The 27,283-nt window shown below is 58.0% G+C and overlaps 8 protein-coding genes across 8 annotated transcripts; 3 read left to right on the top strand and 5 right to left on the bottom strand.

Moving 5' to 3' along the window:
- Window positions 1-186: 186 nt before the first annotated feature.
- Window positions 187-1,504, bottom strand: GGTG_00898 (hypothetical protein; the record flags this gene model as incomplete). The annotated part of the gene is made up of 2 exons (XM_009218651.1): window positions 187-488; window positions 571-1,504. The coding sequence occupies 2 exons, from the start codon at window positions 1,502-1,504 to the stop codon at window positions 187-189; spliced, it is 1,236 nt and encodes a 411-aa protein (XP_009216915.1).
- A 4,648-nt stretch (window positions 1,505-6,152) lies between these two features.
- On the bottom strand, window positions 6,153-7,090 carry GGTG_00897 (hypothetical protein; the record flags this gene model as incomplete). The annotated part of the gene is made up of 2 exons (XM_009218650.1): window positions 6,153-6,754; window positions 6,976-7,090. 2 exons carry the CDS (start codon window positions 7,088-7,090, stop codon window positions 6,153-6,155), a joined length of 717 nt encoding a protein of 238 aa, XP_009216914.1.
- A 1,220-nt stretch (window positions 7,091-8,310) lies between these two features.
- GGTG_00896 (hypothetical protein) lies at window positions 8,311-10,458 on the top strand. Its single transcript, XM_009218649.1, has 4 exons — window positions 8,311-8,883; window positions 8,979-9,144; window positions 9,243-9,348; window positions 9,420-10,458. Exons 1-4 carry the CDS (start codon window positions 8,867-8,869, stop codon window positions 10,199-10,201), a joined length of 1,071 nt encoding a protein of 356 aa, XP_009216913.1. The 5' UTR covers window positions 8,311-8,866; the 3' UTR covers window positions 10,202-10,458.
- GGTG_00895 (glycylpeptide N-tetradecanoyltransferase) lies at window positions 10,179-12,592 on the bottom strand. Its single transcript, XM_009218648.1, has 2 exons — window positions 11,056-12,592; window positions 10,179-10,977 (listed from the first exon to the last, which is right to left on the bottom strand). Exons 1-2 carry the CDS (start codon window positions 12,364-12,366, stop codon window positions 10,576-10,578), a joined length of 1,713 nt encoding a protein of 570 aa, XP_009216912.1. The 5' UTR covers window positions 12,367-12,592; the 3' UTR covers window positions 10,179-10,575.
- Window positions 12,593-12,616: 24 nt separating this feature from the next.
- Window positions 12,617-15,325, top strand: GGTG_00894 (hypothetical protein). The gene has a single exon (XM_009218647.1). It carries the CDS (start codon window positions 13,227-13,229, stop codon window positions 14,487-14,489), a length of 1,263 nt encoding a protein of 420 aa, XP_009216911.1. The 5' UTR covers window positions 12,617-13,226; the 3' UTR covers window positions 14,490-15,325.
- On the bottom strand, window positions 14,923-18,130 carry GGTG_00893 (hypothetical protein; the record flags this gene model as incomplete). The annotated part of the gene is made up of 11 exons (XM_009218646.1): window positions 14,923-15,087; window positions 15,171-15,425; window positions 15,504-15,533; window positions 15,614-15,751; window positions 15,842-16,023; window positions 16,102-16,440; window positions 16,523-16,788; window positions 16,890-17,001; window positions 17,133-17,151; window positions 17,222-17,741; window positions 17,826-18,130. 11 exons carry the CDS (start codon window positions 18,128-18,130, stop codon window positions 14,923-14,925), a joined length of 2,331 nt encoding a protein of 776 aa, XP_009216910.1.
- A 3,700-nt stretch (window positions 18,131-21,830) lies between these two features.
- On the bottom strand, window positions 21,831-23,978 carry GGTG_00892 (hypothetical protein). The gene is made up of 6 exons (XM_009218645.1): window positions 23,397-23,978; window positions 23,133-23,333; window positions 23,040-23,047; window positions 22,942-22,979; window positions 22,213-22,874; window positions 21,831-22,111 (listed from the first exon to the last, which is right to left on the bottom strand). Exons 1-6 carry the CDS (start codon window positions 23,587-23,589, stop codon window positions 22,023-22,025), a joined length of 1,191 nt encoding a protein of 396 aa, XP_009216909.1. The 5' UTR covers window positions 23,590-23,978; the 3' UTR covers window positions 21,831-22,022.
- A 148-nt stretch (window positions 23,979-24,126) lies between these two features.
- On the top strand, window positions 24,127-27,226 carry GGTG_00891 (hypothetical protein). Its single transcript, XM_009218644.1, has 2 exons — window positions 24,127-24,909; window positions 24,987-27,226. Exons 1-2 carry the CDS (start codon window positions 24,656-24,658, stop codon window positions 26,830-26,832), a joined length of 2,100 nt encoding a protein of 699 aa, XP_009216908.1. The 5' UTR covers window positions 24,127-24,655; the 3' UTR covers window positions 26,833-27,226.
- The last annotated feature ends 57 nt before the right edge of the window (window positions 27,227-27,283 follow it).

The following is a 27,283-nucleotide window of genomic DNA, read 5'->3' as shown; positions in this document are numbered from 1 at the left end:
TCTCTTTACTTGGTCGTGTGTGTGTGTGTGTGTGTGTGTGTGTGTGTGTGTGTGTGTGTGTGTGTATGTGTTTGTGTTTGAACAAGAGAGAAAAGGACGCCTTCGCGTTGGGGCTGGAAGAGAAAAAAAAAACACTCGAGGTTGGGGCGGGGCACTACTAATATGGGCAGAGTTCGGGAAAGGTGCTTAGGGCTGGTGACCCTTGTTTGCTGGCCAGGTCACGGGACTTGCAATGGTCGGACTTACTATCGAGCGAGGAGGCATGCGTGGCTGGTAGGGCGTGTGGTTAACCTCGTAGATGCCGAGGATGCCCTGCTCGACGTCAAAGTGGGGCCCGGTGCCGGCAGTCTGGTTTGGCACGGCAGAGAGGTGGCTGGTGCCCGGGCGGCCCAGCTGGGAGGCGGGCGGCAGGGGCGGCTGGCCTTGGCCTGGGTTGACGTTGGAGGCCTGGGCAACCGCTTGGCCTGAACGACGGGCTGGACGAGAGGCTAAAGAGATTCGAAGAGCCTCTAGTTAGAAACGTGTTGACCAATTGTCAGAGACTGCGTGTGGGGAAGCTATGGTGCGTACCTGTGATTTCAACGTGCTGGACACCGTAGCCGACCACCCTGGGAGCGGGTTCAGGGAGCTGGTTGTCGAAGGCACCGCCACCTGTGGCCCGAGGCTGCATGCCCATAGCGCCAGGAGTGGAGCCAGAGATGACCTCGACAGGATATCCGATGTTGCTAGGTCCCTCCCCGTTGGCTGGAGCAGCGGGAGGTGGGGGCGCGGCGACGGGGTAATGCTGTGGCTCATCCTGTGTATTGTCGATGATATCATCCTGTGTAAGGTCGATGAACTCGACAAGTGGCTGAAGAGCCTGAAGATCGTTCTGGACTGAGTTGGCACCAGGCTGGATGGATGGACTCTCCTGTGGCTGAGTCTGGCTTCCTGCACGGAAGAGGGTAGGATCGATAGCTGGGGCCGACATTCCATGTGGCTGATACACGTTTGCTTCATCCTCAAAAAGCAGAGGGTCGACGGGTGGGGCTGCCATCTCCTGTGGCTCGTAATACTCTCCTGCTGGGACTTGAGGAGGCATGAGGTCGATGTTTGGGGCTGCCATGTATTGTGGCTGCTCGATAGCGGTGGCTACAATCTCCTGTGGCTGGTCGATGACTGGGGTTGCCATCATCTCCCGTGGCTGATACTCGCCTGCTTCAACTTCACCAAGCACGGGGTTGTGGGCTGAGACTTCCGTCACCTGTGGCTGAGCCTGGCTTGCTGCGGGAAAGGGTCCGTCGTTGAGAACTGGGACTACATCTTCCTGCGGCTGGTGATGGATATCTGGGGGCTGTCTGACCCGGGGGTTGACGGGGGGCTGAGGCGGTGCTGCCGGCGGCGGTGGCTGAACAGTGTCGCCAAAGTCGGCAACGAGCTCATCCAAATTCACAAACTGATTCATCCAATCGTCGTCTGCGTTGGCTCCATTGATGCCACCTGATCGGTCACCCTGGTAAGACATTGTGGAATGTGCTTTCAGGCTGGGAATCTGGAGCTAAAGGGTCTGTGTTTTTTAGTCAGCGAATTGAAGGTTAAGGGCCTATAGTAAGAAAAGGGGGAATGTCGCAAGCAGAGCAAGCATGTAGTGCATGGTGCAACTGCATGTTGAATGTTGGATAGCACATACCTGTACTGAGAACTTGACCACAGCAGCCTCTTGTTGGATGAGATGCCTTGATTGCGTTGAGAGATGGAGATGCGCAAGACTGAGGTAGCGTAAAAACTTAACCGAAACCTGAAGACACGTTAGCGATCATCCAGGTTAACCATAACAGCACCCAGCTGAAATAGGTAAAAGCTGAAAGGCGAGCTTGCAAGAAAATCCAGTCGGGTTGTCGAGAGACTCGCCCGGTGCACCAATTGCGTGACGGAGAGCTTGGAGAGTAGGGGCATGGACGATGAATGAAGGAGTTGAGACAGCGGCTCCAGATGAGTTGTCACTGAGACGGATCGCGAGCAAACCGAGAGGCCATGAGAGAACCACGCTACTGATCTCATGTAGGTTGAAGTGCGGGAAAGATGAAGGTCTTGTGAAAGATGGAAGGGAACTTCAAAGGCCTGGTTTTGATGTTGTGGCGGAAAAGAGTGGAAGAGGAAGTAGGTTGGAGAGAAGGTGAGCCGAGTTTACCGATCGGGGAGTAACGTACACGCGACGTGATAACAAAAGTAGCAAGAAGAAAGACTGGTATGTCTCAATGGGTGAGCCACGCCAAGCACCTCAAGCAGTCGGTCGCGAAGAAGTCAAGGCGATGTCCGGCTAGACGATGTCGAGGCAAGACGAGGCAGAGTAGGCGATGTCCAAGTAGGCAATGTCAACAAGGTGATGTCAAGATAGACGGCTTGGTAGCTTCTGGTGCGATTGTTCTGCGACGAGAGATGATGATGAGCACGCCGCACAGCAAGGCCTTGGGTGCCTGCGTGCCGCCGATGACTTGTCTGGACGAGGAAGCGGTAGCCTGTCAAAGCCGAGCAAGAGTAAAGGAAGAGTAGGCAGAAATCAAAGACTGCGCGGAGATAAAGAAGTCTCGCGTGATCTGTGACGATGGGCAAAAGAACAGCGGGAGCAGAGACTTGACGTCTGACGGCCTCGATCTGGATGGCGAACAGAGCCAAGATGATGGATGGATATCAACGATCGAGTCTGCTGCTGTGTAATAGAGAGGAGCGATGCCAAAGACTGAATGAAGATTGTAGCTGCTGAGCTGGCGATGCAAAAAAGCTTTGGAGAAGGGAAGAAGGGAAGTCGAAAGACGAGGTTGGTTGGTGGGGGAAGCAAGAAGGAAAAAAAATGAGGAAAGATCTAGAGGGAAAAGCAACCAGATATCGGAAGTCTAGGGACTTGTGCGTGCGGCTCCTGCCCTAGCGAAGCCTGCGAGGGTGGGGTAGGGTAAGCGAGGAGGTGACACGGTTGCTGGGTTGGTATCAGGGCACGGGACCGCCTGCTCAGCCGGTATCAAGTTAGTGGCCAGGCTTTTGCTGCTGTGGCTGCTTTCCTCTGGGCAAAGCCACCTACTTCAAGGCTGAAGTGGCTGGACGGAGAAGGTGCTGGACGTAGAGAGTGAGACTGCGAGGCTGGCTGATACCTGCAGCCGCTGTGGTTGTATCGGGGCTTATCGGGGACTGCTTTATATTGGCTCTTGCCTGGGCATCGGTCGGGCTGCCCAGCCGACTCTAGTCTTTTATATGTTTTACCAAAGCTCTCAGCAGTCTGTATCAACAGCCAAGCACTGCCTGCGTGGCTGCTGAGGCTCTTGATCCTCCTCCTTACCCGAGGCAGCCCTGCATGCTTGGTGGCCAGCGGGTCTTGCCACCGTGTCTTCCCCGCGCCAGGCCGCAGAAAGTTCCAGCAAGTCCTGACACTACCTTAGTCACTGCATCTAGGTAGCTACACTCCTCTACCATTGAACTAGCGCATCGATGTGTACAGCTGATATATACTTTGAATTATACCAGCAAAATGCTCGATGCCGCGATATCTCTTCCTCCCCACATCTGCTCCTCGTCATCATACCGCAAGTTTCCAGTAGCGCCACGCGGAACAAAGGTAAGCAGACACTCTCCAGAAGCCTGCCCGCTCTCTCAACGGCTGTCTGACCCTCTCGTGCGATCTAGCCATCTTTATGTTACGACGGTGCCTGCAAATGCCTCGATCCAAGCCCTGTTCGACTTTAGCCATCCCAAGTCCTCCACAGGATCTATGACACTCCATTCTGGAGTCAGCAAGGACCGGGAAGCCTGTTGGCAAGACAGGTCAGGATAGCGGGCTGTGGTGCTTGTGAAACCGCATATCGTCAGGATATTCTGTTGGATAGGCAAAGCTTTAGATCGACATCGCTTGAGAAAGGAGGCTCCGGAAGCCCCCCGAATTCAAACATGTCATCTGGGAGCTGGGAGCCACAGGGCGTAGAATTCTGGAGCTCACGAAAAGCTATGTGAAACTCTGGAAATTCAAAGCGTGGAGGCGGCTCTGTGTTGGTTCTGATTCGGCTATCATCAAGACTGACAAGATATGAAAGGAGGGCGAATGAAAGTTTCAGCAAGCTTTTCACTGTGCCCAGAAACAGGAGAGGAAGATGCTGCGGTATCGTGGCTACGGACGTGGGCTTGCGCTCCCTCGACATCTCTCTTGACCTCGTTGTATTATGGCGGGGGCGTCTCCAAGCTTCTGGGTGAATACTAGCAGCCTTGCTTCCTTCTAGAAGATACAGATGGATACTCGAACTCTCTATTTTTGGGTGAGCATCAATACCAAGAGCATTGGCGGTAGAGTCTTCTTGGAGTATGGGGAGCGAGCTCCTGAGGGATACCAACAAGACGTACGGCCGCGGAGGCCAGGGGACTGTACTTCACCAGGAAATGCACCAGACGCGGCCTTCTAGTGTAGATAGACGATCTATGCTGCCACGGGAAGTTCACGGCAGGCCGGATATCAGGATCCTGTGACGGACAAAATGGTGCAAGATAGGTTCTATTATAGGCCTATCTAGATCTCTGAAGAGAAAGGAAGACGGCACATGGCCGTGGGCTCGTGCCCTCTTATATACAATGATACCCCTCTCTTGCAGGTGCGGTGCCCACTACCGCACCCCTGTTGTTGCCGACGAGTGCTCGGTAAGAATCTGCCCAGCGCAGCCCGGGTGCCCGTGCAGGTCCTCCGCGCCAAGGCCTGGACAGTGTGCCGGCCCTTGGTGATAGCCTCCTTTGTGACGGATCCTAGTCCTCGATAGGCCCATCACGAAACTGTACATACACACCTCGAGGGTCTCTCCCTCACGCCGCGCCCGCAGCTCTACATAAAGGGATGCTGGGCCAGTCTGGCGTATTCCATGCGCCCTTGGCCTGTAGTCCATGATGCAAGGCAGGGCCATGGAGCGCTTGGATCTTTATAAACGGCAGATCCTCCGTGGCGACCCGCTTCTCCGTGATGCTCTAAAGCCGAGCGAGACTTCTTGAGGCCTTCCTCGGTATCACGCGCTGGAACGCATCTCGTTGGTCCCTGTGATGGATATAGGCAGGCTTCCCATAAGGGGTCTTGGTCTAGATGATCGTACTCCCATCCTTGAGGATCTTGGTTCTGTCAGCGTGGAGGCGTTTGTCGTGGTCTGCGCGGATGGGTGTTCTTGTACCACCAAGCCCTAGATATGCGGGTCTCTTGATATTGAGCGTGAGCTGAGCTTACTTGAGAGACTGCGGCAAGACGCTATGCACATGCCTGTGTAAGTGTGTTTAGGTGACGCTAGCGAGGCGTGATCTTGAGTTGCCAGCCGAGGACCGTGTCTAGAGTGCCGATATATGTTTGTGGGGCATGGCGCTACATGGAAACGGCAGCATGAGCGAGCCGGGGGCAAGTGGTGGCGCTGGGCTGGAGCTGGCGATGTTCCTGTCAAGGCAGCATTGCAGCCGGAATCGTGTGAAGATGGTGTGTGTATCTCTACGCATTGCGTCTTCGGTTGGACTCATTCATCGATGCTAGGCAGCGGTGCGATGAGGAACAGAAGCGGGAGATTTCGTGTGCTTACCCTGGGGTAGGGTGTATCAGGGATCATCTGTCCTAGCCTCGGAGCCTGGTGCCCTCGATGTCGAGTCTGTTGCAGCCATCTTCGGGCCTCGACGTTCCGGCTTGCGCGTCTTGTGCGTCTTGTGCGTAAATGGGCCCTGGCCAGTAGCCTATTCTTCAGAGCCGGGTCTCTGGGCTCGGTACGTAGGATAATTAGGTGCTCTGCCGTGCTCCTGGGAGGACAGGCTTAGGCTCTTGGAATGTGCGTATTTCAGGGATTCTCCTGACGGTGTAGCAGGCGGCCAAAGGCTGACGGGATCTTGGCTTCCGCTTCGGTCTCTAACGTAGGATCTACTGCGTGTGGTTAGGCCATTAGCCTCGCAGTGTTGACTGGCATGGGGAAGAGGACGTGGCTGTGGCGGCATGGCTGCGGCCTACCTACTTGTATGGTGGTCTTGCTCTGCACTGCAAGAAAGATGCTAAGCATAGGTAGCCGGTGGTGTCTCTGGTAAGAAGATATCTGCCCCGGTAAGGAAGGAACGATGGAGCGCGAAGTGGTCATGGTCCTTCCGGCCACAGGGAAAGGGCAGGCGCAACCTGCCGTCCATGGCGGTCACGGGGTCTGGTAGGTGTGATGTATAGAGCGGGACGGGTGGAAGGGCACAAGGAGCCGCTGCGGAGAAACGATGCCTCCTGAGACCTTCTTGATCTCTGCAGTGCACTGTGCGGCTTCCCGCGTGTCCGGTCGGCACTCGCCGCTCGCGTGAGAAGGCCCACCGATAGAGGCCGTTTCCCCGGTCGATATCGACATTATCCGGGAGATTATACCAGATATGTTCCTCAGTTCGACTACCCTCGTACGCACCGTGGGTGGTATGCTTAAGACAATCGTGAAGTCGAACTGGTGGGTCGACTTTGCGGCCGCAGCCTCGGCCACGGCCATTTCCTTGCCCTTGTCTCTCTCGCCGTCAACTCTGTTGCCTTGGCGCTCTGTATCTCCGCCGCAAGGATGTGTGGCCGACTGGAGAGCCCAGGGAGTCTGCTCCAAGAGGTGGCGTAGGGTGAGCGCACCCCTTTTCGATTCAGGTAGGCAGTTGCTGCGTGACATAATCCCGTGGCCCGAAAGTCCGGTGTCGTGACTTTGCAGTGGGCCGTCGACGAGGAGTCTCTGGGGCTCTGCAGATCGGAGCTGCTTCTCGGTCACAAGAGCCGGCTCTACAGCTGTCAGCAACGCCAGGAGCGCGAGGATCCGCGAACATGTGAATGGGGACCTTGAGGGCGACAGGACTGAGGGGCACTCGCGATGCCACTGCAAATCCTCCTCAAGATCTCGGGAGCACGGTCGATTCCTTGAGTTTTCTAGGATCAGACGGCGAGCGGCGACCACAAGATCGAGTAGCCTCCCGGCAGGTTTGGGTGGCGTCCAGCATACCTACCAGACCCAAAGGCTGCCCTGCGCCACAGAGCCGAGACGAGCGGCAGCTCCGGAAGCGTTCTTTCTTGAATCATGGAGCAGGCCCTGTGTAGGACCACCTGCATCTCGGTAAACATGGACCAGCGGGCGTCAACGGGGAAGCCTTGCTCGGGGTCCGGGGACGCCTTTATATCAGGGAGCCAGGCGTCGACAGCATGGCGAAAAGCGATGAAGGGGGCCCGGAAATCTTGCGGTAGAGCCACCGTGATAGGTTTGACCGGTAGCCGTGATATTTGCATAGACAGGTGTCTAGACTATGTGAAGTGGGCCGTATAGAAAGCAGCCGAAGCGGGGTAGGGGACTCGCGTCCCGTGCCCACTGTTGCACAAAGCTCACCTGCGGAACACAAGTATCACTTCCACAAAGGGGCCATGGGGGAGGACGCTGGCTACCGCGAGAAGTATCCTCAAAGCAAGGTTGCTTACTAGGCGATAAGTCGACCTTCTTGTCTGCTCGTCTACTTATTCTCGAACACTGTGGCGATTACCATCATAGAGACCATATCCTCTCTCTGGCGTGGGCTACGGCAGGAGCTAAGATTACAATGTGCGAGAAAGCGAGCAAGGGACATCTAGGTACCTAGGCAAGAACACTTGGAGATATCCCATCTGCTGGAGGATCTGCAATGTCCATACGTGGTGCTTGTAGGAGCTATACCCCGTACAGGATCTTCTTACCGCAAGCAAGTCCAGCTTCAGGAGACAGCACAGAACATTCTCGTCTTCAGCCAGTTGAGCCTCGTTGCTTCACCACACTGACGCCTCTGGGCTTCGACTACTAGGTACACCAACCATGGCCACCCTGTGCCCCTCACTCCCACCGCCCTGCTATCCCCGTCACTCATGGCAGTGTGTGTCCAGTGCCCAATGACCGACAGCCGGGGCCGCGGTGTGTAACCGGTCAGCCGACCTGCCCAAGTCGGGGTTCAGCCGGGTCTGCTGCGGTGCGCCAGAGCAAGGGAAACGGGAAACAAAAGGGCGCGGTGCTGACCCTGTGCGATGTAGTGGCATGTGGTACCTTGATTGTGCCGATAGCAGACCTAGCTGGTGTGCGAATGACGAAGACTGGCGGATACGGATAGTTTCCATGTAGGAAGGGCAATCAATTGTCCTCTCGCACAGATTTAGGCGTGCAGTCTATTTTACCTTCAAGCCCCTCTTCTGGCTCCTGCAACCTTCCTAATTAGGCGGGCGGCTGACTCTTTTCCTGCCCTGTCTGCCCCTTCTTGCCTTGTTGGGGTTGGAGGTGCGGGTGGCAATTGCGGGAGACGGTCATCACCGTCTCAGTCAGGGAAGACCCTATATGGAAGATGGATATCATCATGCGGCGTCTCGGATCGGATAACACGATAAACAGCCGCAGCAAAGTAGACCACGATCCAGACCAGATCCTCCAAGATGGGGGACCTTCCTTGCCCATCACGGGCAGCCCCACACGAGACGCCAGGAGGCTGCGCACCAGGGAATCCGACGAACCCGACGAACGGCTCAGCGCCTACGGAGAGGGCGAATCACTGGCGCCGTTGGCGAGGCCACGGGGAATTATAAGACGCCGCGTCCGCCGCGCTTCCTTTCGTTTCTGTTCATCGCTGTGTCTAGTCAATTAATTGTTGTGGTTTGTTTCTCATCCCACTCTCGGTCCTTGTTTGCATTATCTGGACGATTCGATTCGTAAGCGAGATCTTGAACGCTTGGCTTCGGCTTGGACAAACCCAGGTCCCACACCTCGGCATCTACCACACCGCTAGCAGAGAGCACTACCCTCCTGACCAAAGTCCTCTTATCCAACGCACACGCCCCCTCCCCGGTCCTGTTCTTGCGTCATTGAAGCAAAAGCGGGGACAGATCGTGGATATGGCAACTGCCAAATCGTGAGTTTCCAAGCCTAGCCTGTACCGCATCTGCTGTCTCTATACTTTCCCCTTCTGGATCAGTCCGCCGGCTAACACCAAGGCCGCGTCGCCAGGGCGAAATTCGCGACGGTCGAGGAGGTGCTGAAGCACCCGGCGTTCCCGACGTCGACATGGCGTCTGGTGCCGACCCGCAGCGGCCGCCTGCCCGTGGCCGAGGGGCGCGGCGGCCCGCTGAAAATTAGCTGGGAGATACACGGCTCCGGCCCCATCAAGATCGCTGTAGGTTCTTGGCCTCTGGTTCTCGTCTTTGGTGGGGGTTGTGTTACGGAGAGGAAGCTGCGGTCACGATGGCTGACCCCTGAATGCGCGATATCAAGTTCATCATGGGCCTCGGCTCCTTCAAGACGTCCTGGCAGCGCCAGACGCTGTACTTTGGTCACGAGCACGGCGACAAGTACTCGGTCCTGATCATGGACAACAGGGGTAAGTTGAGCCCCTGCCCTAGCTAGGAGAGCGCAGCATTCAACTAAACCAAACTATGCACGTCCTCCTAGGCATGGGCGAGAGCGACCACCCGATCCTTAGGTACTCGACCTCGGAGATGGCGCTCGACGCGCTCGAGGTGTTCGACCACGCCGGCTGGTCGGCCGACCGGTCCGTGCACATCGTGGGTGTGTCCATGGGCGGCATGATCTCGCAGGAGCTGGGGTGTGCGGCGCCGCAGCGCCTCGCCAGCCTCACCCTGCTTTCGACGGCGGCCGAGATCAACGGCCAGGACAAGGGCTTCGTCCAGAACCTGCGCAACCGCGCGGCGCTGCTCGTGCCGCGCGGCGTCGAGGTTAGCGTCCGCTCGGGCGCCGAGCGCATCTTCCCGCACCACTGGCTCGCCGCGCCCGACGACGCGCGCCTGCCGGCCAGGGGCACGCCCGGCGTCGAGATGCCGGACGACGGGGCCGGTGAGTACGGGCTCTTTGGGACAAACTACGAGCGCTTCGTGGCGCAGGAGATGCACAAGCGCGCGCACAGCGGCTTCACCACGCCCGGCTTCCTGCTGCAGCTGATCGCGGCCGGCTGGCACCACAAGAGCCGAGAGCAGCTGACCAAGATGGCGGACGAGGTCGGCCGCGAGCGCATCACGGTCCTCCACGGGACGACGGACGAGATGATCTCGCTGGCCCACGGCAAGGTGCTCATAGACGCCATCCAGCCAAAGTACGCCATCATCCTCGAGGACCTGGGCCACGCCGTCCCGATGGAGCGGACGGCGTGGCTCCATAGCATGCTGGAGGACCACATAAGAGAAGCCGAAGAGCTGGGGACCGCCCCGGTAAAATAACCGTTTTGGGATCTTTTTGCCTCGAGGTCAACGCGATATACATACACCGATTTTGGTTTTGTTTTCTTTTGAGACATTCTCTACCTTTTTTTTTATTTTTTACTTATAATCGTGGGAAGTTGTTGGGCATGGACAACCGCATGTCCTGACCCTTGCTAGGGTGCTACGAGCTGTTTGTTTTTCTATCACCGCGGCTAGCATAGGAGGCAATACAGAACAAATGCGAGTTTGCAAATAGCAAAAGGTCAAAAAAGGTGGCATCAGCATGGTATCGCCTAGCCCGGGAATGTATGAGCCGTGGTAAACCCTTCGCCTGACTCCACGTATGTGCAAACATTCCAGTCCTCCCAATCCCTGTTCCCCCCCACACCCCCTCATAGCATTGGGAAGCCGATGCCGCTCAGCGTATCCTCGTCGAGCTGGTTTTTCTTATTAACGCCTCCGGCGATGGGGGCTGTGCGGTAGTTGAAAAGGTAATAGTGGAGCTGTCCGTCGCCGGGACCGAACTTCTGCTGCTCGAGGAAGAGGGCGTTGTCCATGAGGGACAAGGCATTGAACACGTCAAACTTGTGCTTCTTGGCCAGGATAAGAGCGTCGCCGATCAGGGCGTTGAGCCGCGTCTTGAGCGCAGACTTGTCCACCGGGGTCGTCAGCCCAGTCTCGGTCGCGTAATAGAACAGGTACGCAGCGCGGATGACGGAATGTCTCGGGTTGTTCAGGACGGAGGACTCGAGCGTGTAAAAAGAGAAGAAGTCGGTAATCTTCTTGGACTCGTCCTGTAGCGTGGCAGATATAACGTCAGTTCCTGGATAAGAGTCAAAGCTAACATTCAACAAGGCACAGAGAAGGCGGACCTCAACGACATATGAGTAGACAACCCGCTCATCGCCAGGCTCCTGCTTGTGCAAGAACCAGTGCCTCATCTCCTCCTCGTCGTACTCGGGGGCCAGATCGTAGCGCGTCAGGTAGCGCTTGAGCAGGGCCTGGGCGGCACCAACGTCCTTGTCTTGCATCTCCCTCAGGCCCTTTATGGCCGTCTTTTCGGGCAGGGCGTACTTGCGAACCTGGTACTGCGGCCTGCTGTTGGGTGGCAGGGGGCTGAAGCCGACCTCGTACAGCTTCTGCCAGTCGAGGGCGCGGTGGTAGTACCTGCAGGTGCTCACGGGCTTGGGCAGGACGACGCCGGCCGTGTAGATGGCCTGCCAGATGCCCTCGAGGTTGATGAGGCGCGTGACCTCCTTGATGAGGACGGGGGCCAGGCGCTTGGACCGCAGCTTCTTGTGGACGCAGATGAAGTTGACCTCGGAGCAGTCCAGCACGTTGCCGCGCACGCGCAGGTGCAGGGGGATGGCCGAGATGAAGGCGACCAGCTTGCGCGACTGGGTGGCGCGCACGCCGACGTACCACTGCTTCTTCCAGCCGGGCGACATCATGGCCCACTTGAGGACCGAGGTCGAGTAGTTGAAGCGGAACATGGCCTCGTCGTCCTCGACGTAGTGTCCGTTGAGCAGCTCGTACACCTCCTTGGCCTGGGCCGGGTCCGTCAGGTCCGGAGTGCTCCACTCGAAGCCGTCCATCATCTTGGGCGGCTCCTTGGGGACGTCGTCGACCTTTTGCACCTTGATGGGTCCGTCCTCGACGGGCGCGGGGTCGGCCTCGCCAAACTTTGGCACGGGCTGAGTCTGCCAGAACTTGTAGCTGGCCATGTCCTTGACGTTCTTGCCGCTGGACGCCAGCCCCGTCATTATGTCCTGCAGGTTCAGCTTCTTCAGCGCGTCCGTCGCCGACGAGACGCCGGTGGCCGACGAGCCCGAGGCGATGTCCTTGTCGACCGCACCCGTGACGGCGGCGCCAACCTCCTGCGCGAGGGCCGGGTTCATCTTGAGCAGGTCCTGGAGCTGCTCGTGGTTCAGGCCGGCGATGGCCTTCTTGATGTCGGCCTCGGGGTCCGACGGCTTGCCCGAGACGGCATCCTTGAGCCTTTGGCGCTTTGACTTCTTCTTCTTGTTCTTCTTAGGCGCCGAGGCGGCGGCCTCTGCGCCGGGCTGGCCGTCGTCGTCATCGCCGTCCGACTCGTCCGACTCGAGGGGCTGGGCGGGGGTGGCGTCGGCGGGGTTCTGCGCCGGCTCGGCGGGGTCCCTGACGGGCTTCGATTCCTCCGACATGTCGGATCTGGTTGGTCCAAGGGGCTTCGCACCGGGCGGTTGCCGATTGTGTAATGTTGTGAGGCAAATGGCAAAAGGCAAAAAGCACCGGCCACCAGCTCCTCGGCTCGATTGGCAGCTTCAGAAGGGAGAGTTAAAATGCGGGGCACACGCGCCACCAAACTCACCCAAGCTCTCAATCACTTCTTTCCAGCTCTCTCGCTGCCTTTTTTTTTTTTTTTCTCTTGCGCTGGCTGTCGTGGTGGGGGATCATGGCAACATAAGGCATGGGTCGCCCCTGGCTGGCCCACCCCAGCTCATGCACGCAGTAGTCACCGTGCTCAGATCATCGTCACACTCATGTTGACTGTTGGCTCAGGTTGAGTGTGTTGTTCTGTGAATGTCGACACTGGTAACATGAAGTCATTGCCATTCTCTCCAAACTCTCGCCTCTCATCTGCGCATCGCGGTTTGATCTCCAGCGGCCACGGCGTTGGCTCATGTTCAAGCCAACACGAGAGGCTGCGGGTGAGATGGACGCTGTCCCCACCCACACAGCGACGTGCGCATCCGCACCCCTGATCCTCCGCGATGCCGCTGTGTCGGGCTTGCCGCCCCCAGCCAGGGTAACTTCAGCCAGGGTGGCAGTGCTGCCGTGGCGGCTGCTGACCCTTGTTCTCGTCTCCAGGCTGCCATCACTCCTGACGCCAGACTATCGGAATCAATTCTGCTCAAACACACAAGGCGTGTGTGCTTGTTTTCTGTTTCCTCGTCTTACTCGCAGCAAACCCTCGTCTCACTCCCAGTGAACGTGTTGTTTCTTTCCCCTGGCCTCGAAATCTCGTCAACGCCCAACACTACACTCCCCTAAGCCGATCGTCATGGGCAAGCCCAGCAAACAATCCCCGCTGGGGGGCTCGGGCGATGCCATGTCGCTGCACTCGAATGTGCCTGCCTACCGTGACCGGTCCGTCAGCCCGGCTGGCGCTCCTGGAAGCAGCAGCAACTTCCGCGGCGCCAGCCATGGCCTGAACGACGACGACGACATACCGCGGCTCGACGCCGACGATGACGACCTGCCACCCATGTACACCGACGTTGCCGAGTCCAACGCCCTGCTGGCGCCTTACCAAACCCCAGCTCCAGCCGTGGACGATCCCAGCACTACCTTCCCCATCTTCTCCATGAACGCGTCCAACAGCAGCGAGATCTACATCGACCCGAGGCTCGACGCCTCTCCCGAGTTGCTCGAACGCCACATCATAGCGCGGGCCCAGGCGCCCCCAAGGCTGGCGGTGCAGGTCAAGGGCACACACAGAGAGATGGTTGAGGAGCACGGCAAGAAGGAGCGCAGGAGCGTCATCGACTTTGACGTGAGCATCGATCTGACTCCATACCTCTACCATGATGTCGCCACCCGGCAATCCTGGAGCGAGCTCGACACGGTCGACAACCTGGAGAAGGCCAAGCGCGGCACCGTGTTCGCCCGCCGCTCCCCAGTCGCCGTTTCGGGGGCCTTTGGCCTCGACGCCGAGAAGCCCTCTCTGCGGGAATGGGTGCACCGCTACTGCGCCGGCTCCTCCTCCGGGCTCAAGGCTTTTGTGCTGCGCCGCCGCGTCGTCGGCCTCGACCGCGAGTACCTCCGAGATCGCCTGATACACCTTGTCAGGACGACAAACTACCAAGGCGACGTCAGCGTCTACTTCCCCTACCATGGCGAGACTGTTTCGGTGTACAACGAGTGCAGGATAAACCACTGGCGCGCCACGCGGTGGATAAGAGTCGTCTGCTACGTCACCCTCACATTCCTCCTCGCCTGGCCCTACCTCTTCTTCAGAACCAAGAGGTTCGAAACCGTGTTCGCCACATGGCATTTCTCGAGGCCGGGTTCGCATGCGAATGCGAAGGAATACGTGTCTCTAAGTGAGGAACAACTCTTTGGTCTATGGGCCTCGGCCATCCACACAGCCGTGCTCCATAAGAGGCAATGTCTACTCGACCAGCAGGACCTAGTCAACTCGCAGCGGGCAGGCCCCGTGACGACAGGGAACGCGGCGGTCGACACGGGGGTGAACTTCGTGATGGCCGGGATCCGTGCCATGAACGAGGTCAACCGTCAGATGGGCTGGGGATACGACCGTTGATTTTCTTGTCGCCATGTCTGGGGAATATCAGTGAGACTACTGCAATTTTTCCTTGCTTCGAGTGGCCCAATGATCCGGGTCAGACCTACAGTTCCATGTTGTTACACTCGCAATTTTGAGAGAATGATTCATGTATAGGTTGGTGGTCAGACTTGCATTGAAAAGATGATTATTCAGCTATATTTCAGGCCCGGGAATTTCACGCAGCATTTTCCACATCGACATGGTACATTCCAGCCACCCCATGTATCCGTCTATATCATGAACCGTTACCCTCATAATCAGACACTGGAACCAATCGTTGCTAATACATGATAGGCCCCCCCTTCGCAATTATATCAGCTAGCGTGGCGTAGCCCAGGATTTTTTGCGCAATAGTCAACGTTCCCAGTCTGGTAATTGTTGCCCCCTGTTTGCGTGGAAGCGCTCCTAGTCAGAATACAGATCTCCAGTTGTCGTCAAAGCCAGGAGGGAGCTTGTCAAACTTACAGTACGGTGGGAATACGACTGCTCGACCGCTTGCGCCCTGGACAGCAAAGGTGGTGATGAAGACAAGGAGGTCGGTTCCGCCGCTGATGGCAGCCGCGAGGATGTAGTTCTGCGGTGAATGGGCATGTTGGTCAGCCGATGCTTCGAGCCCCTCTTGACAAACTCGCCATTATTTTCTTCTTGTTTACTCACGTATTTAAGGAACCACTTTGGATACCGCTTCCGCACCCAGAGCTGGACGACAAAGGCGAGGACAAAGTGCATGAGGACGCTGGAGTTGATGCCGGCGCTCAGGTAGCCCAGGAAGTAGCTTATGGCGGGCGTCACTACGTAGTCGAAGCCGGCCTTGGGCCACTTGCGGTGGGCGAAGTAGAAGGGCACGGGGACCAGGAAGCCCACTGGCAGGGCCAGGACGACCCACGAGTACTGCTGGCCGATGCTGAACATCTGGAGGGAGGAAGGACGCGGGTGTTAGCGAGACAGGATGGACTGGGGCGATGAGATGGGTATATGAAACACACTAACCTTGTCTGCGAGCGCGCCAAAAGCTATCGCCTGTTGTGACCACATCAAAATCTCGAGTCAGCCACTTCATGCTTCTAAAGAGATGTTTGAAATTCTGCAGGGAATCTTACGTTGGAGTTGAATGACTGAATCACCTGCCCAGAGAACACGTTTGTGCCCTGGATGGAGAGCAGGATATCCCGCTGGTTGTCGGTGATTGACTCCATGACGAGGAGGTTGATCAGAGCCCCTAGGATTGTTCCCAGGATCTACCGAGTTTCGAGGAGGCGGTGGGTTAGATGGGCTCCAAGCTATGCAAAAGACGGGGAGGGCTGCCTCCGAAAGACACTCCGACTTACCTGGAATGTAAAGGTGCAGCGGGGCGAGAGCTTCCCATACTGCCCCATCTTCAGGTGCGACACGAGGTAGAGCGCTTGCCCCTGCGTCGAAGACCCAAAGAGCACAAAGTACATGTTGGCCACGGGCTTACCTCCAAGGACCTTGGCGCCCAGGAGCTGCACGAGCGTCGAGATGGGGGCGTCTGGTATAGAGAATGTCAGCGTCTTTTTTGTCCGGGAATAGGACGCTCGCTCGGGGACGGTCCAGATCTGTCACTTACGGAAGCCCAAGAGCCCGGACATGGCGCCCAGGATCAGCGAGAACATGAAGGAGATGACGACGGCGAGCAGCAGGCCCCACCACGGCAGGGTGGACTGGATGACGTAGATGCAGATGATGGCCATGACGACGGAGAAGAGGAGGATGACGCCGTACCACCAGTTGGGCACCTCGGCGTAGGCCAGCATGGCCCGGTAGTGCGGGTCGAGGCTCTCGTCTTCGGCCGGCGACACCGGCCGCTCGCTTTTCCTGAAGAGTGACCCGGGGCTGGTGGCCCATTGCTTCATCCTGGCGAGGGTCGGGAGCGCATCCCGGATGACGTCGGGGTTGAAGAGGACGACTGGAGTGTGTGGTGTAAGTAGAAGGTTAGCAGACTCCCCAAGATGGACGGCGGCCTCCCTTTCATTTCCCCCAGCACTGACCATGAACAATAGAAGCCGTGATGGACAGGTTGTTGGTCAGCAGGTGCGAGGCGTGCGAGGCGGCAAAGGAAGGGAGCCCCTCAGCCGCCAGGGCGCTCTCGTCGAGCTCAAAGTTGCTGTTGAGGATGTTGCCCTGCTTATAGATCTCGAAGCGCGTCGACGTCGAGTTTGACGTGAAGAGCTGTTGCGAAAGGAAGGGGAAGTTCTTGGCGTTCCAGACGTTTCCGTAGTACAGCCCGCAAAAGAGGACGATGCAGAGGACGTATCTGGTGGGTTTGTTATTGTTAGCCGGGTGGTCGTAACACGAGGCCCCAAGTGGAGCGGGGCACCCACTCGCTTCATGTCGCAAAGACTTCTCCCAACTCACCCCACGAAAGAGTTCAATATCGTCTGCAGCGGCAGGAAGAAGGCGCTCGTCCCGATATACTGCCAGTCCAGGCCGATGGAGAGCAGGCCAAGACCCTCATTGCCGGCGGCACCTGAGGGGGTGTTGATAACACGTCAGTAAAAATAACATGAAACGAAACGAGCAATGTTGAGAATAGCTCACCTCCAAAAATGTTTGTAAAGTCGAGACTTGACTAATTGGCCAGGCAAAAGACGCTGACACCGGTGAGGACCGGCATAATCTATAGGGGGTTGGAATGTCAGCGCATGCCAGCAGGCCAGCGGGCTTCACACGGCCGGCTCGGCACTCACATATTGCGGCAGCGCCTCGTACAAGGCGACGGCGCCAAACACAATCCAAAAAAACTTCCAGCGCTTGGCCATCCTGGCGCGGTTGCGGTGCAGCGTCTCGACGAGGGCGCTCAGGGGCAGCACGCCCGGCCACAGCATCTTGCCCGGGTACACGAGGCTCTTGCGCAGGAAGCCCACGAGCCCGTACCCCAGAAGCTGGGACGAGAGCAGCAGGAACACCGAGATCATGGGGTGCGGCCGGACGCCGTAGTAGAGCTTCTGGGCGGCCAGCACGTCGGTGGCGTGGGCCACGGACGAGGCCGAGCTCGACATGATGATGATGGCCAGGTGCTCCTTGGAGTTGAAGGGGAACGGGTTCAGCCACCGGCCGACGGCGCCCTTGGTCGGCAGCACCATGGCCATGCCGTTGCCCATCAGGTAGCTGATGAGGGTCAGGAAGATGATCGAGACCCCGACCGGCTGCGGCTTGAACAGGAAGATGGTGGCCAGGGCGGCGCCGAAGCCGGACAGTATGATGCCGCTGGGGGGGTAGGCAGTGAGAATCGTCAGTAACTTTTTCAACCGCGTGCAAACGATAGCGACGCCCCTCGCTCAAGCTGCTTACATGAAAAAGGCGCGAAACGTCCACGGGTTCAGCGTCACGTCGTCGTCGGTGCTCAGGGCCTTGACGGCAATGTCCTCCATCCGCGCCTCGACCACCTCCTGGCCCTGGCCCTCCGGGTCGACCCGAGCCTGCAGGACCTGCTTCTCGTCCCGCCTCTCCAGTGTCGACTCCGTCTCGGTGGTGTCGGCGCTGCCGGCACGCGGCCGGCCGACCTCGACCACCAGCGGCTCCGGCCCGCCCGTGATCTTTTTCTCGCTCTCGACCGAGGTCGCCGTCGACGTCGACGGTCTCCCTATCTCAGCCATGGTGACTGGTTGGTTGGCCTTTTGCCACAGGATCCTCTTGTCTGTTGGCTGTGGGAGTTCTTGGTGCTGCTCCCGATGATTATATCAGGGGGGCGGGGGAACCCTCTCGCGTATCGCTGAACAACAGCGATGGTCTTCAAACCACCAGCGAAGCCAGCCACAGAACCAGCTTGTCCAACCGGTAACGGGGTGAAGAGAGCGGGTGAGGCGGGCGGGAGATAGGGTGCCACAAAAGGACGGGACAAGTCGGGGGAGACTCAGATGCGACGACGCGCAGCAGGTGTATAAGTTATATACAAGAGACTACCAGAGACGTCCGGACTGATAGTCTGGCGGCTCCACTCCCGCCGCCTCTGGGTTGAACTGCCGGAGATAGCCCCCGGGTGGTGGAGAAAGAATATCAAGCCATTGTGGCTCACATACCGGGTTCTAGCCACGGGAAGCAACATGGGGTACAGTAAAGACTGTGGGAGGTGTGTGTGGGGAGGGAGGGAGGCCCGAGGCCGCGGGATGGCGGGCAGGTTCAAATAATTGGGGGGGGGGGGGTTGCTTCCCGCCGCACGGATGCGAGGGAGCTGTTGGGCGAGCTCTGGACGGTGGCGGACGGCAGGGATATCACCAAGGGGGTGGAGGTTGGCATGGGACGGGGATGGGGACACATCAGACAAATGGCTAGACACTGCTGCCGAACGCTCCCCCATTGGTGGCTAGGTATGTCGTCACTGCCTTTGCCGCAAGGTCTGGTACGGCTCTGGTTCTGTGGGCACCAAAAAAAGGTTCACTTACGCCACTGGGAAAGAAGCAGCAGCCATATCTTGGAGATGGCGTCGGTCCCGGGAGGAGCAGTGCCCGTCAAGGAATTGGCGTTTCCACACGCCTCGCAGGTGGTCCCCCGGACGGGCGGCAGACATTTCCGGGGGCAGGCCGATCCTTGCGAGGGCTCATGGCTCTAGCCAGGAACCAGTGAGCCCGAAGCCTGTCGAGTTCCCACACGACGCGGAAGATTTCTGACGCATGGTACAGCAAATACCTTACCTTTCCGGGCAGATAAGCAGCTGGAGGCGTGTTCTTACTTCCTGGCCCGAGTTCTAAAAAGGCTAATGAAGGCTCTCGGCCCTCGCCTGCCCACCAAACCTTCAACCTCTGGGGACCTGCAGACCTTTTTCTTTTTTGGCACCCAAGCCACCGCAAAAGGGCTAATATTAAGCAACGCGCCCCTCTCCCATGAAAGCGCCATGGGCTTCCTGCCTTGGGTTTCGTATCGCACCAAAGTGCTGTACCTTGTTGTGCGTGGGCAAGAACTTCAGACGCATTGCACGGTCAGGGAAGAAGCTCCGTCGTCAACGGTCTCAAGTCGGTCGAGCCCATAGTGCTGGCATGTCGCCGCGAGGGGAAGGGATGCCGGCCCAGGCACCAATTTGGAAGCGGGCACGCAGGGAGGCATTTCCTGCGCCGCATGAACCCGTAGGTCGCCGCAGCTCGCTGCCGCGATCCGTCGCTCTCTTGCCTTAGTCGCGTTCATGAATTGGGGGGGTGGTGTGCTCGAGGCACCAACCCGGCCGCCCTCGAGGTGGACGGTATCAGGAATAGGCCTGTATGCGCCGTGGTGTTCCCAAGGCAGATGGGAGACTTGAAGCCAGTCGCATGCCGAGGGAAACGACCTCCTCCCCTGAAACCGAACAAGACACCCACATAGACACAAACACATATACATAGTACATATACACTACATATGGAGAGACGGGCGCTGCACGCTGAGGACTCGGTAGATGTGCGGGAGCTAGGGATGAGGAACGCTGACAGACGGCAGCCCCCTTTCCAGGGGATAAACAGGACGGATGGATGGGGATGGTAAATCCCCCGCACATGGGCAAGCCAGGGCGCGCGGCGGCCGCCATGCGTCGTCGTCCGGAAAAGTCTGATGACACAGGCAGACATGCAAACACGCAACCTGCAAGACGCAACCCGCATCCACGCACTGACCGGCCCCCAAGGGCTCGGCGCAAGCGCAAGGACGTTTCTGCTCGGCGAATCAAGCCGTGTTAGAACGGTGGCTGGGAGGGTGGTCAAGGCCAAGCCCAGCTCAGGGGAGGGAGAGAACCTCGTTGATGAGAGAATCAAGTCAAATGTTTTCTCTCTCGAGGTACGGAAGCATACGTGATTAACTGCCGTGAAACTCACAGCATCACATTCGAAGGAGAAGGAAGGCGGTCGCGCCTGAATTTTCTGTGTTTTTCCTTCTTTTTGAGTTTTCTACTTTGTCACACACCGCCCTGAGGGCAGAGCGTCCCGGCCTTGGACGCATCGCCAGGACCACCCCCAGCTGGGCGAACGTTGGGCTAAGGCATTACTAAGACCCTGAAAGCAGGCGTGGCCAGCGGCCCGAGGCCTTTTTTTTCAGATGGGAGTGGTGTGGTGTCATGCCACCGAACCGAACGCGCTTTTCTGGCCCAATCGCACAGCCAACCCGATATCAGGGCCCTAAGCTACCCAAAACACGGCTGGACACGCGATCTTCGCTGAAGCCTTGGCTTCCCGTCGCCCTTTGGATATTTTGATGTGCCAAGGAGAAACCTTTGGGCTGCTCATGTTTCCCCAGCGGTTTCAGGCATACGAGAGAGAGAGAGGGCAAAGTCATAAATTGCGTCATGAGGGCGTCTAGGAGACTCGCATATCCAGAACGGAGAATGAGACGTCAGAGGTGAGAACCCTTTTCTCCTTTTGGTCTTTTCTCCTTTTGGTCTTTTCTCCTTTTGGTCTTTTCTACGGCATTGTGGCTGTAGTCTGTAGTGAATTCGCCAAGCCCTGGACATCAGCCTCTTCGGGCAACTCAGGGTTGGGTCAGTGCAAGTCGATTCTCTATACTTGGCAGCACTCCACCGTTCTAATGTTCCGAGAGTCTCTATTCTTGGTGAGGGATCTGGTTTGAGATGTGGGCGGGCTCCGTTATCTCCCTTCTGATATATCACTTCAAAATGGCAGCACCGCGGCGGTCACGAGAAGGCTCAATGAAACGGCAGCATCGGAACCAGCCGGGTACAAGCCACGCACCTGTTTGAGGTTGCATCCGCCTCGCAGATCCTCCGCCAAACAAACCTGGCGGGCCGGACATCCGCATGCAGCCCTAGAAGGCGGTGGCTTGGCAGGCGGTGAGGGAGGAAGGCCATCTGCCCCGTTCAGCAAGCCAGGCCAAGCCGCCACTAGCAGCCAGCTTCGGAGGAAGCATCTTTCTGGAAACACCGTCGGGTGTGTCTGGTTAGGAGCTGATTGTGATTCTCTCATTGTCAAACCAGCTGTATGCCATGACAGCCTGTCGTCCCGAATTCTAGCGCACTGCGGCGTCCAATGGGGAGGTTTCAGGAGACTGAAATGGTTCCGACGAGGCTAGAAAGGGGCGGTACAACATGTATACGACGGTTTTCCGTCCATTCCTCGGCTCACGGCTCGGGACAGCCTGTTCGGTTTTCGGTTCTGCTCATCACAGTGGCGAAGTTGCCAGTAAGCACTGAAACCCAATCTATGCTACTGTGCCTTTGGATAGAACCGCATGGGCTTGGCCACACAGATATATCCATGGCGCACGTACGCCCAGCAATGAACAGCACGAACATCTCGACTTGTCAACCATCGTGGCCGGTCAAGCTGATGGACGGATGTTGTCGCACGAACTACTGCCGTTGCAGAGTAAATATGCAAAAGACTAGCTACAGTGCAGGATATATTGCAGCCTCGTGCTACCTCTTCATTTTAAAGGCGGGCAGCTGAATAGAACTTTCAGTCCAATTATTAGTATATTTAACCGAACGGAATCGAACACAACACCACTCTTGCCCTCATTAGCAAATAGCCTATGCCATCCATCGCGAATTGCCCCAGTCGATCAGCTACTCTACTAGTGGTCCATGTCGCGTCCTACACAGCCTTCCAGAGCCCGCGTCAGGGTGAGTTGAACGGCCGCATACAGCATGACGTCGTTGTGTCCTGTGTGATGGCGGTGTTGGCTGTTAGCAGGGTTTCCTCAAGCCAAAAAAAAAAAACGACGTATCCAGAATTGAACTGCAGGGCATTGGCGCTCGGCTTACCTCCATTTGTGACCAGCTCCTGCGATATTTTGACGTGGCCCTGAGTATACAGTGCAGAGAAGCCCAAGCCCTTACGAACCGTTAGCTCGTCCTTGAGATCTGCCAAGGCCTTGTCGTCCAGATCGGCAGCCCCCTTGACGGCGGCGGCAAAGAGCTTGTCCGATTCGATGCACGGGATATCTCCATCGTTTATAGCGTGGACCAACTGTAGATGCATGTGTCCGTCTCGCTCAAGAACCACACGGACCATTTCAGCGAGTCGATTAGCCGACTCCCACTTGTCGATCACGCAACGCATAAACATCCGCAGGAGAGGTGGGCACAACGTCAGCGGCTTCAGCACAGGAAGAACGCCTCCTATGGCGTACCCGCTCAACATGGTTGGCAAGCTGCTAAAGCCGGCGACAAGGACGATGCCGGCAAAGTCGATGCCCTTCTGGGAGAAGCGCTCAGCCACAGCCGAGGCCACAGCCGTGCCAAGGCTCTGACCTATGATAACGACCCGGGAGGCTGGGATCTCCAGGACGTGGAGCACAAAGTAGACAGTCGCAATACCATCGGCGATCAGTCCATCTTCAGTGGGGGATCCCGGCGAGTGGCCGAAGCCGCGGTAGTCCATAGTGATGACATGGGTTGACGGCATCATTGCCACGCAGTGATAGCTAGATCACCAGGGTTAGATGCGGGGGACAGAGAGGCTTCGGGGTAGTGAAGTCGAGCCCAACTTACTGCTGAGGGCGCACTCCTTGTGCAATGTGGCCTGCGTTCTGGGGACATTGTTAGGGTTACCGCACACTATCTCTACTCTATACAATGTATCTACTTACCCCATGGACTTTAGGCTTGTCAGCAACATATCTCATCGAGGGGCCTCCGTGGTGGACATGGACAGTGATATCACGTGACAGGGCTGAACTCACACGAGATGACAACGCGGCTGTTGGGATCAGCCTTGATCGTCTTGAAGGTCTCTGTATGGGTAAAGTCCTCATGAGGCCCCTCGGCCTGTTTGAGTAGCCTCTCTTCGTGCTTAGCGTATACATTAAGCGGCATCACGTGCCATGCGTACACCTTGCTCTCGCTTCCCGGGACGTTGATCCAGAAAGGCGTGACTTGGTTTTCTGCGCGGTTTGGGGTAAGCTATCAATGTAAGAGTTTAGGTGTGGTGTGGAACAGCTGCTCACTTGCGAATCCCCATCGTTCTGGCTTGTTGACGTTGGACCAGAGTAGCGAGTTTATCCGGTAGGCGTACACGGCGTTCCTCTGGACAAAGGGAATGGCGCAGAGACATAGAAACCCGGCGTATATGACGGCTATGCCACCGATTGTACCGATGACAACGGCGGCAGCGAGCGACTGGGCGTCGAGCCAGGCCATTCTGGCGCCGGGGGGGCGGTCAGGAGACCGTGACAGGACGCAGCAGAATTGGTGGCTGGGGAAAGACGGTTGCACGTTGCTCCTGAAAACGAAAAAGGGATGCCGCGCGCCCGGTTCTAGGAATGCTGAGGGCGATTGTTAAGGTTACGATCATGCGCGCATGGCTAGCAGGCCGTCGACGAGGAGGAAGCGAAAGGGTTTTCTGGCAGCGCCATCACGCAAGCGTAGGGAAACACTGGGCCATGGTCGATAAGAGTCGGATGGATCTTGGAGCCCTTGGAAACGACGCCCGGAGCACGCGGTGATAATTACCAGCGATCTGACCCTTGCCCCAGCCCCTGAAGGCACAATTACCTGGGCCCAGGTAGGTAGAGCCGCTGATAGCAGGCGGTGTTCGCTGGCGGGGCTGGCCAGCAACGTTAATGCAGCAGCGCCCCACGCGCACGCAGGGCAGCCGCCAGGGGAGCTTGGCCGCCGGCCTGCCAACCGAGGTGCCACACAGCACGCGCACGCGCCACAGTCACGGATGCATCCAGACAGCGGTCGACGGCCCGTTGGTCAAAGACTTGAGCGCACGCGTTTCATTGCCCGCCAAGGATCTGCTCCCACCTGCACCCACACATCTACCGTGACTGCCCCAGCAAGACGGCGCGACAGCCAGAGGTCCCGCTCGAAATTTCTAGCCGGCCGCGACAAGAGCTTCGTAGCCACATGCTGCCCTGCCACTTGCCTTCTCAAGCTTTTGCTACTACTCGGTTCCCGCCTGGGGCCCACTCGACCTGGGGGACCACGCCAAACCTTGCCAGGCGCCCAGAGCCTTGCCTCAGCAAACAACCGCCAGCTATCTGCGCACATTCGGTCTCGATCAGGTCCGAGGGCGCGGGCAGATAGCCTAGACGCCGACTACCAGCAGCACCGGACCTAGCCTTTCCAAGGTACTCTCCATTTCCTGGACACAGCTCGCTTCTGCGCCCGCCGTCTCCGCCGTCGGATTCAGACCCTGGACGGCACACGCCCGCGCGCAACGTACCGATGACCGAGTGACCCCCCCAGAGCGCCGCCGAAGATGGAAAGAAAGAGGAAGATGCCGGCAAGGGCTGCCGCCCGCGTTGAGCAGGCGTCCAAGAAGAGGACAGCCACGCCCCCAGACAATCGCTCCGCGACGCCCGTCGCTGCTCCGCCGCCGCCCGTCGAGGAGCCCGCCGCTCCTCCACCCCAGCCTCTGCCCAAGTCCGTCCAGCCGGGCAAGCCCCTGCCTGTCGTCGACGAGCCACAACCCGAGAGCTTGCCTAGCAAACACTATCAGTCCATCGCAGAGAGGTTCGTAGCCTTGCCCCGGTTCGCCGCCACCTTCGGACCGTCCCTGGATCATGTGGCTAATCTTGTATGACTATTAGTGGTGTTGCCGGCGAGTCTCTGCAGCGGTCGCGTCAAAAATGGCTAAGCGAGGGTATATTCGAAAAGTACTGGACCAAGCCTACAAAGCGGAAAGGCGTCGTGATCGAGGAGCCGAACAACCCGCCCAAGGACAGCATGTCGAAGCTAGGCACCGTAACTGTCACGGTCGAGCCACACGCTTTCGATGCCGTGATGTACGCCGTCAAGGACCCGAAACCGCCTGCGCCGCTACCCCCTCAGCGGCCAGTGATCCAGTATGGGCCGTCCAACGGCACCATGCCACCACTATCGACGTCTACCCCCACGCCGACGGCGCCTCCGACCCCTCGCGCGGCCGGAGCACAAAGCCCCGCTCTACCAACCGCCAACGCAACCACGACGCAGTCGGCAGCCAAGCAGGACGCGGAGAGGCCTGCATCTGCCGTCGAACCTTGCGCCCCCGAGCTGGCGGCGACCCCGGCCGTCCAGCAGGATCCGTCACTGACGCCGGCACCAGGTACGACACAACCGGCCCCATTACCACCAATTGCCAGCCCAAACCCGCAAGCGCCCCCGGGCCAACCATCATTTCCGAGCAGACCGCCTCCCCCTCCACCCTCGGCGCTGCCTGCGGCCAATGGAGCGCCTGCCCCTGCAGCCCACCCTCCCGGCACGGATCCCATCATTGCCATGTTGGCACACAAGGCGACCGAGGATGAGAATCTCCGCGACCTCATGAAGAGGGTCGCACAAGGCCGCGCTCCCAAGGACGAACTGGAGCGCTTCCAGGCAATCATCGATCAGATCACGGCCGAGACCAAACGCCAGGGCTCGGTCCAGGGCCCGTCAGCGCACCGGCTCCTTGTCAACGGCAGGACGGTGCGGTACTTTGCCGACGAGGTTCGTGCGATTCTAGACATCGTCCTCACCACGAACCCGAGGCAGACATCGGCAGATCTTCGACCGCCAGCCAAGAGCGACCCACTCGTTGTGGACCTTGTCAAGGCCGCACTGGACGAGCCTGAGACAAGGGACATTGTGCGACGCATTGCCGAGGACAGGCCTCAGTTTGCAGACGCTACTGACCTCAAGTTGATCTTGGACAAGCTGAAGCAGCGGCTCGCGGCAGGGTCGAAGGAGCAGCAGGAGACAGATAGTCCTTCGCAAGGGCCCGCCTCTGGGGCCCCTGCCACGGTCAAGCCGAACGGGCAGGCCAACGGGACCGGTGCCGGAACCGGTGCCGGGACGGCGGCTGCCCCCCAGCAAGCGCTGAGATCCAAGGGCCCGCCGCCAGCGCCAAAGCCCGAGATATCCGCGGTTGTGTTCGAATTCGCCAACGGCACTGGGGATCGCTACCTGTTTCCCAAGTTCAGCATCTTGGAGACCATTCCCAGTCCAGACGGGGTGCGGCTCATGGCGTCGTTTCTCATCGTCAGGAAGGGCAGCAAATCCGAATATGGTGTGGACCCTACACTGGATTACTACCAGCCAGTCACGGTCAAGCTCCATTCGCCGTCACCAAAGATTCTTGACCACCTACACAGAGTGGTTGCCCCGCCAGAGGAAGTGAAGAGGTATATGAACAACATCATGGACACCATGACGCGGGCCGAGTACGTCCTACTGGCCATGCGACTGCCGCGCGACACGGGCAAGGATGAGAAGGAGGGCAGCTCCGAAAAGGACGCGCCTGGAAAGGCCTCGTCGGAGCCCGAAGCCGTCAAATCTCAGCCAATGGACGGCGTGCTTTGGACAGCTAAAGCCACCAAGCCGTCCCAGAAGCCGGTAGTCAAGGCGCCAACTGAGGATGAACAGTACCAGAAGTTCATTGCCTCTGTCACGCCCATGGAGGTGGATGATGCATAATGTGCGCTGTATGACACGACGAAGTGGTCTTGTTACTCTGAGCTTCCAGGCCAGTTTTTACGAAAAGGAAGGAGGTGCATCACACAGTTCCCTTTTCCACCATGAGAAGGCGTTTCAGGTTAATTTTGGGGTTATTTCCATCATGCTCCAACGAGCTCTTAGATCCGTTTGACGGACAGCCAGGGCGGCCCTGTGTGAGGGAATAGGCGACAGTGTCGGAAAATCATGGGTGCTGTTTTTTTGTTGTATATCTACGCAATGTTACCTGCTATACTCAGCGCAGCAGATGTTTATTACATAGGTTACCTGCCTTTCAATTGCTTTTGCTATTTGTCATGGATAACATTCCTCCAGACAAAACATCCACGGTGCCCCGTTGAATGGTTCAAATGCCAATTACGTTTGGGTGCCAGCCATAAATACCAGTGACGCAGATGCCCCACCCAAGCAA

This window comes from Gaeumannomyces tritici (assembly GCF_000145635.1).
Source record: "Gaeumannomyces tritici R3-111a-1 unplaced genomic scaffold supercont2.1, whole genome shotgun sequence".
In the NCBI taxonomy this organism is placed as follows: Eukaryota; Fungi; Ascomycota; class Sordariomycetes; order Magnaporthales; family Magnaporthaceae; genus Gaeumannomyces; species Gaeumannomyces tritici.
This window is presented reverse-complemented; position numbering and strand designations above follow the sequence as displayed.

Excerpts from the sequence above, each read along its gene's own strand:
- GGTG_00896 (XM_009218649.1), top strand. Across the intron at positions 9,145-9,242 it reads CCGGCCCCATCAAGATCGCT|TTCATCATGGGCCTCGGCTC; the intron begins GTAGGTTCTTGG and ends CGCGATATCAAG. Across the intron at positions 9,349-9,419 it reads CCTGATCATGGACAACAGGG|GCATGGGCGAGAGCGACCAC; the intron begins GTAAGTTGAGCC and ends ACGTCCTCCTAG.
- GGTG_00895 (XM_009218648.1), bottom strand. The coding sequence starts at position 12,366 with ATGTCGGAGGAATCGAAGCCCGTCAGGGACCCCGCCGAGCCGGCGCAG. Across the intron at positions 10,978-11,055 it reads TCTACTCATATGTCGTTGAG|GACGAGTCCAAGAAGATTAC; the intron begins GTCCGCCTTCTC and ends GCCACGCTACAG.
- GGTG_00894 (XM_009218647.1), top strand. The coding sequence starts at position 13,227 with ATGGGCAAGCCCAGCAAACAATCCCCGCTGGGGGGCTCGGGCGATGCC.
- GGTG_00892 (XM_009218645.1), bottom strand. The coding sequence starts at position 23,589 with ATGGCCTGGCTCGACGCCCAGTCGCTCGCTGCCGCCGTTGTCATCGGT. Across the intron at positions 23,334-23,396 it reads AGAACGATGGGGATTCGCAA|AAAACCAAGTCACGCCTTTC; the intron begins GTGAGCAGCTGT and ends CAAACCGCGCAG. Across the intron at positions 22,112-22,212 it reads GGAGCTGGTCACAAATGGAG|GACACAACGACGTCATGCTG; the intron begins GTAAGCCGAGCG and ends GCCATCACACAG.
- GGTG_00891 (XM_009218644.1), top strand. The coding sequence starts at position 24,656 with ATGGAAAGAAAGAGGAAGATGCCGGCAAGGGCTGCCGCCCGCGTTGAG. Across the intron at positions 24,910-24,986 it reads TATCAGTCCATCGCAGAGAG|TGGTGTTGCCGGCGAGTCTC; the intron begins GTTCGTAGCCTT and ends TATGACTATTAG.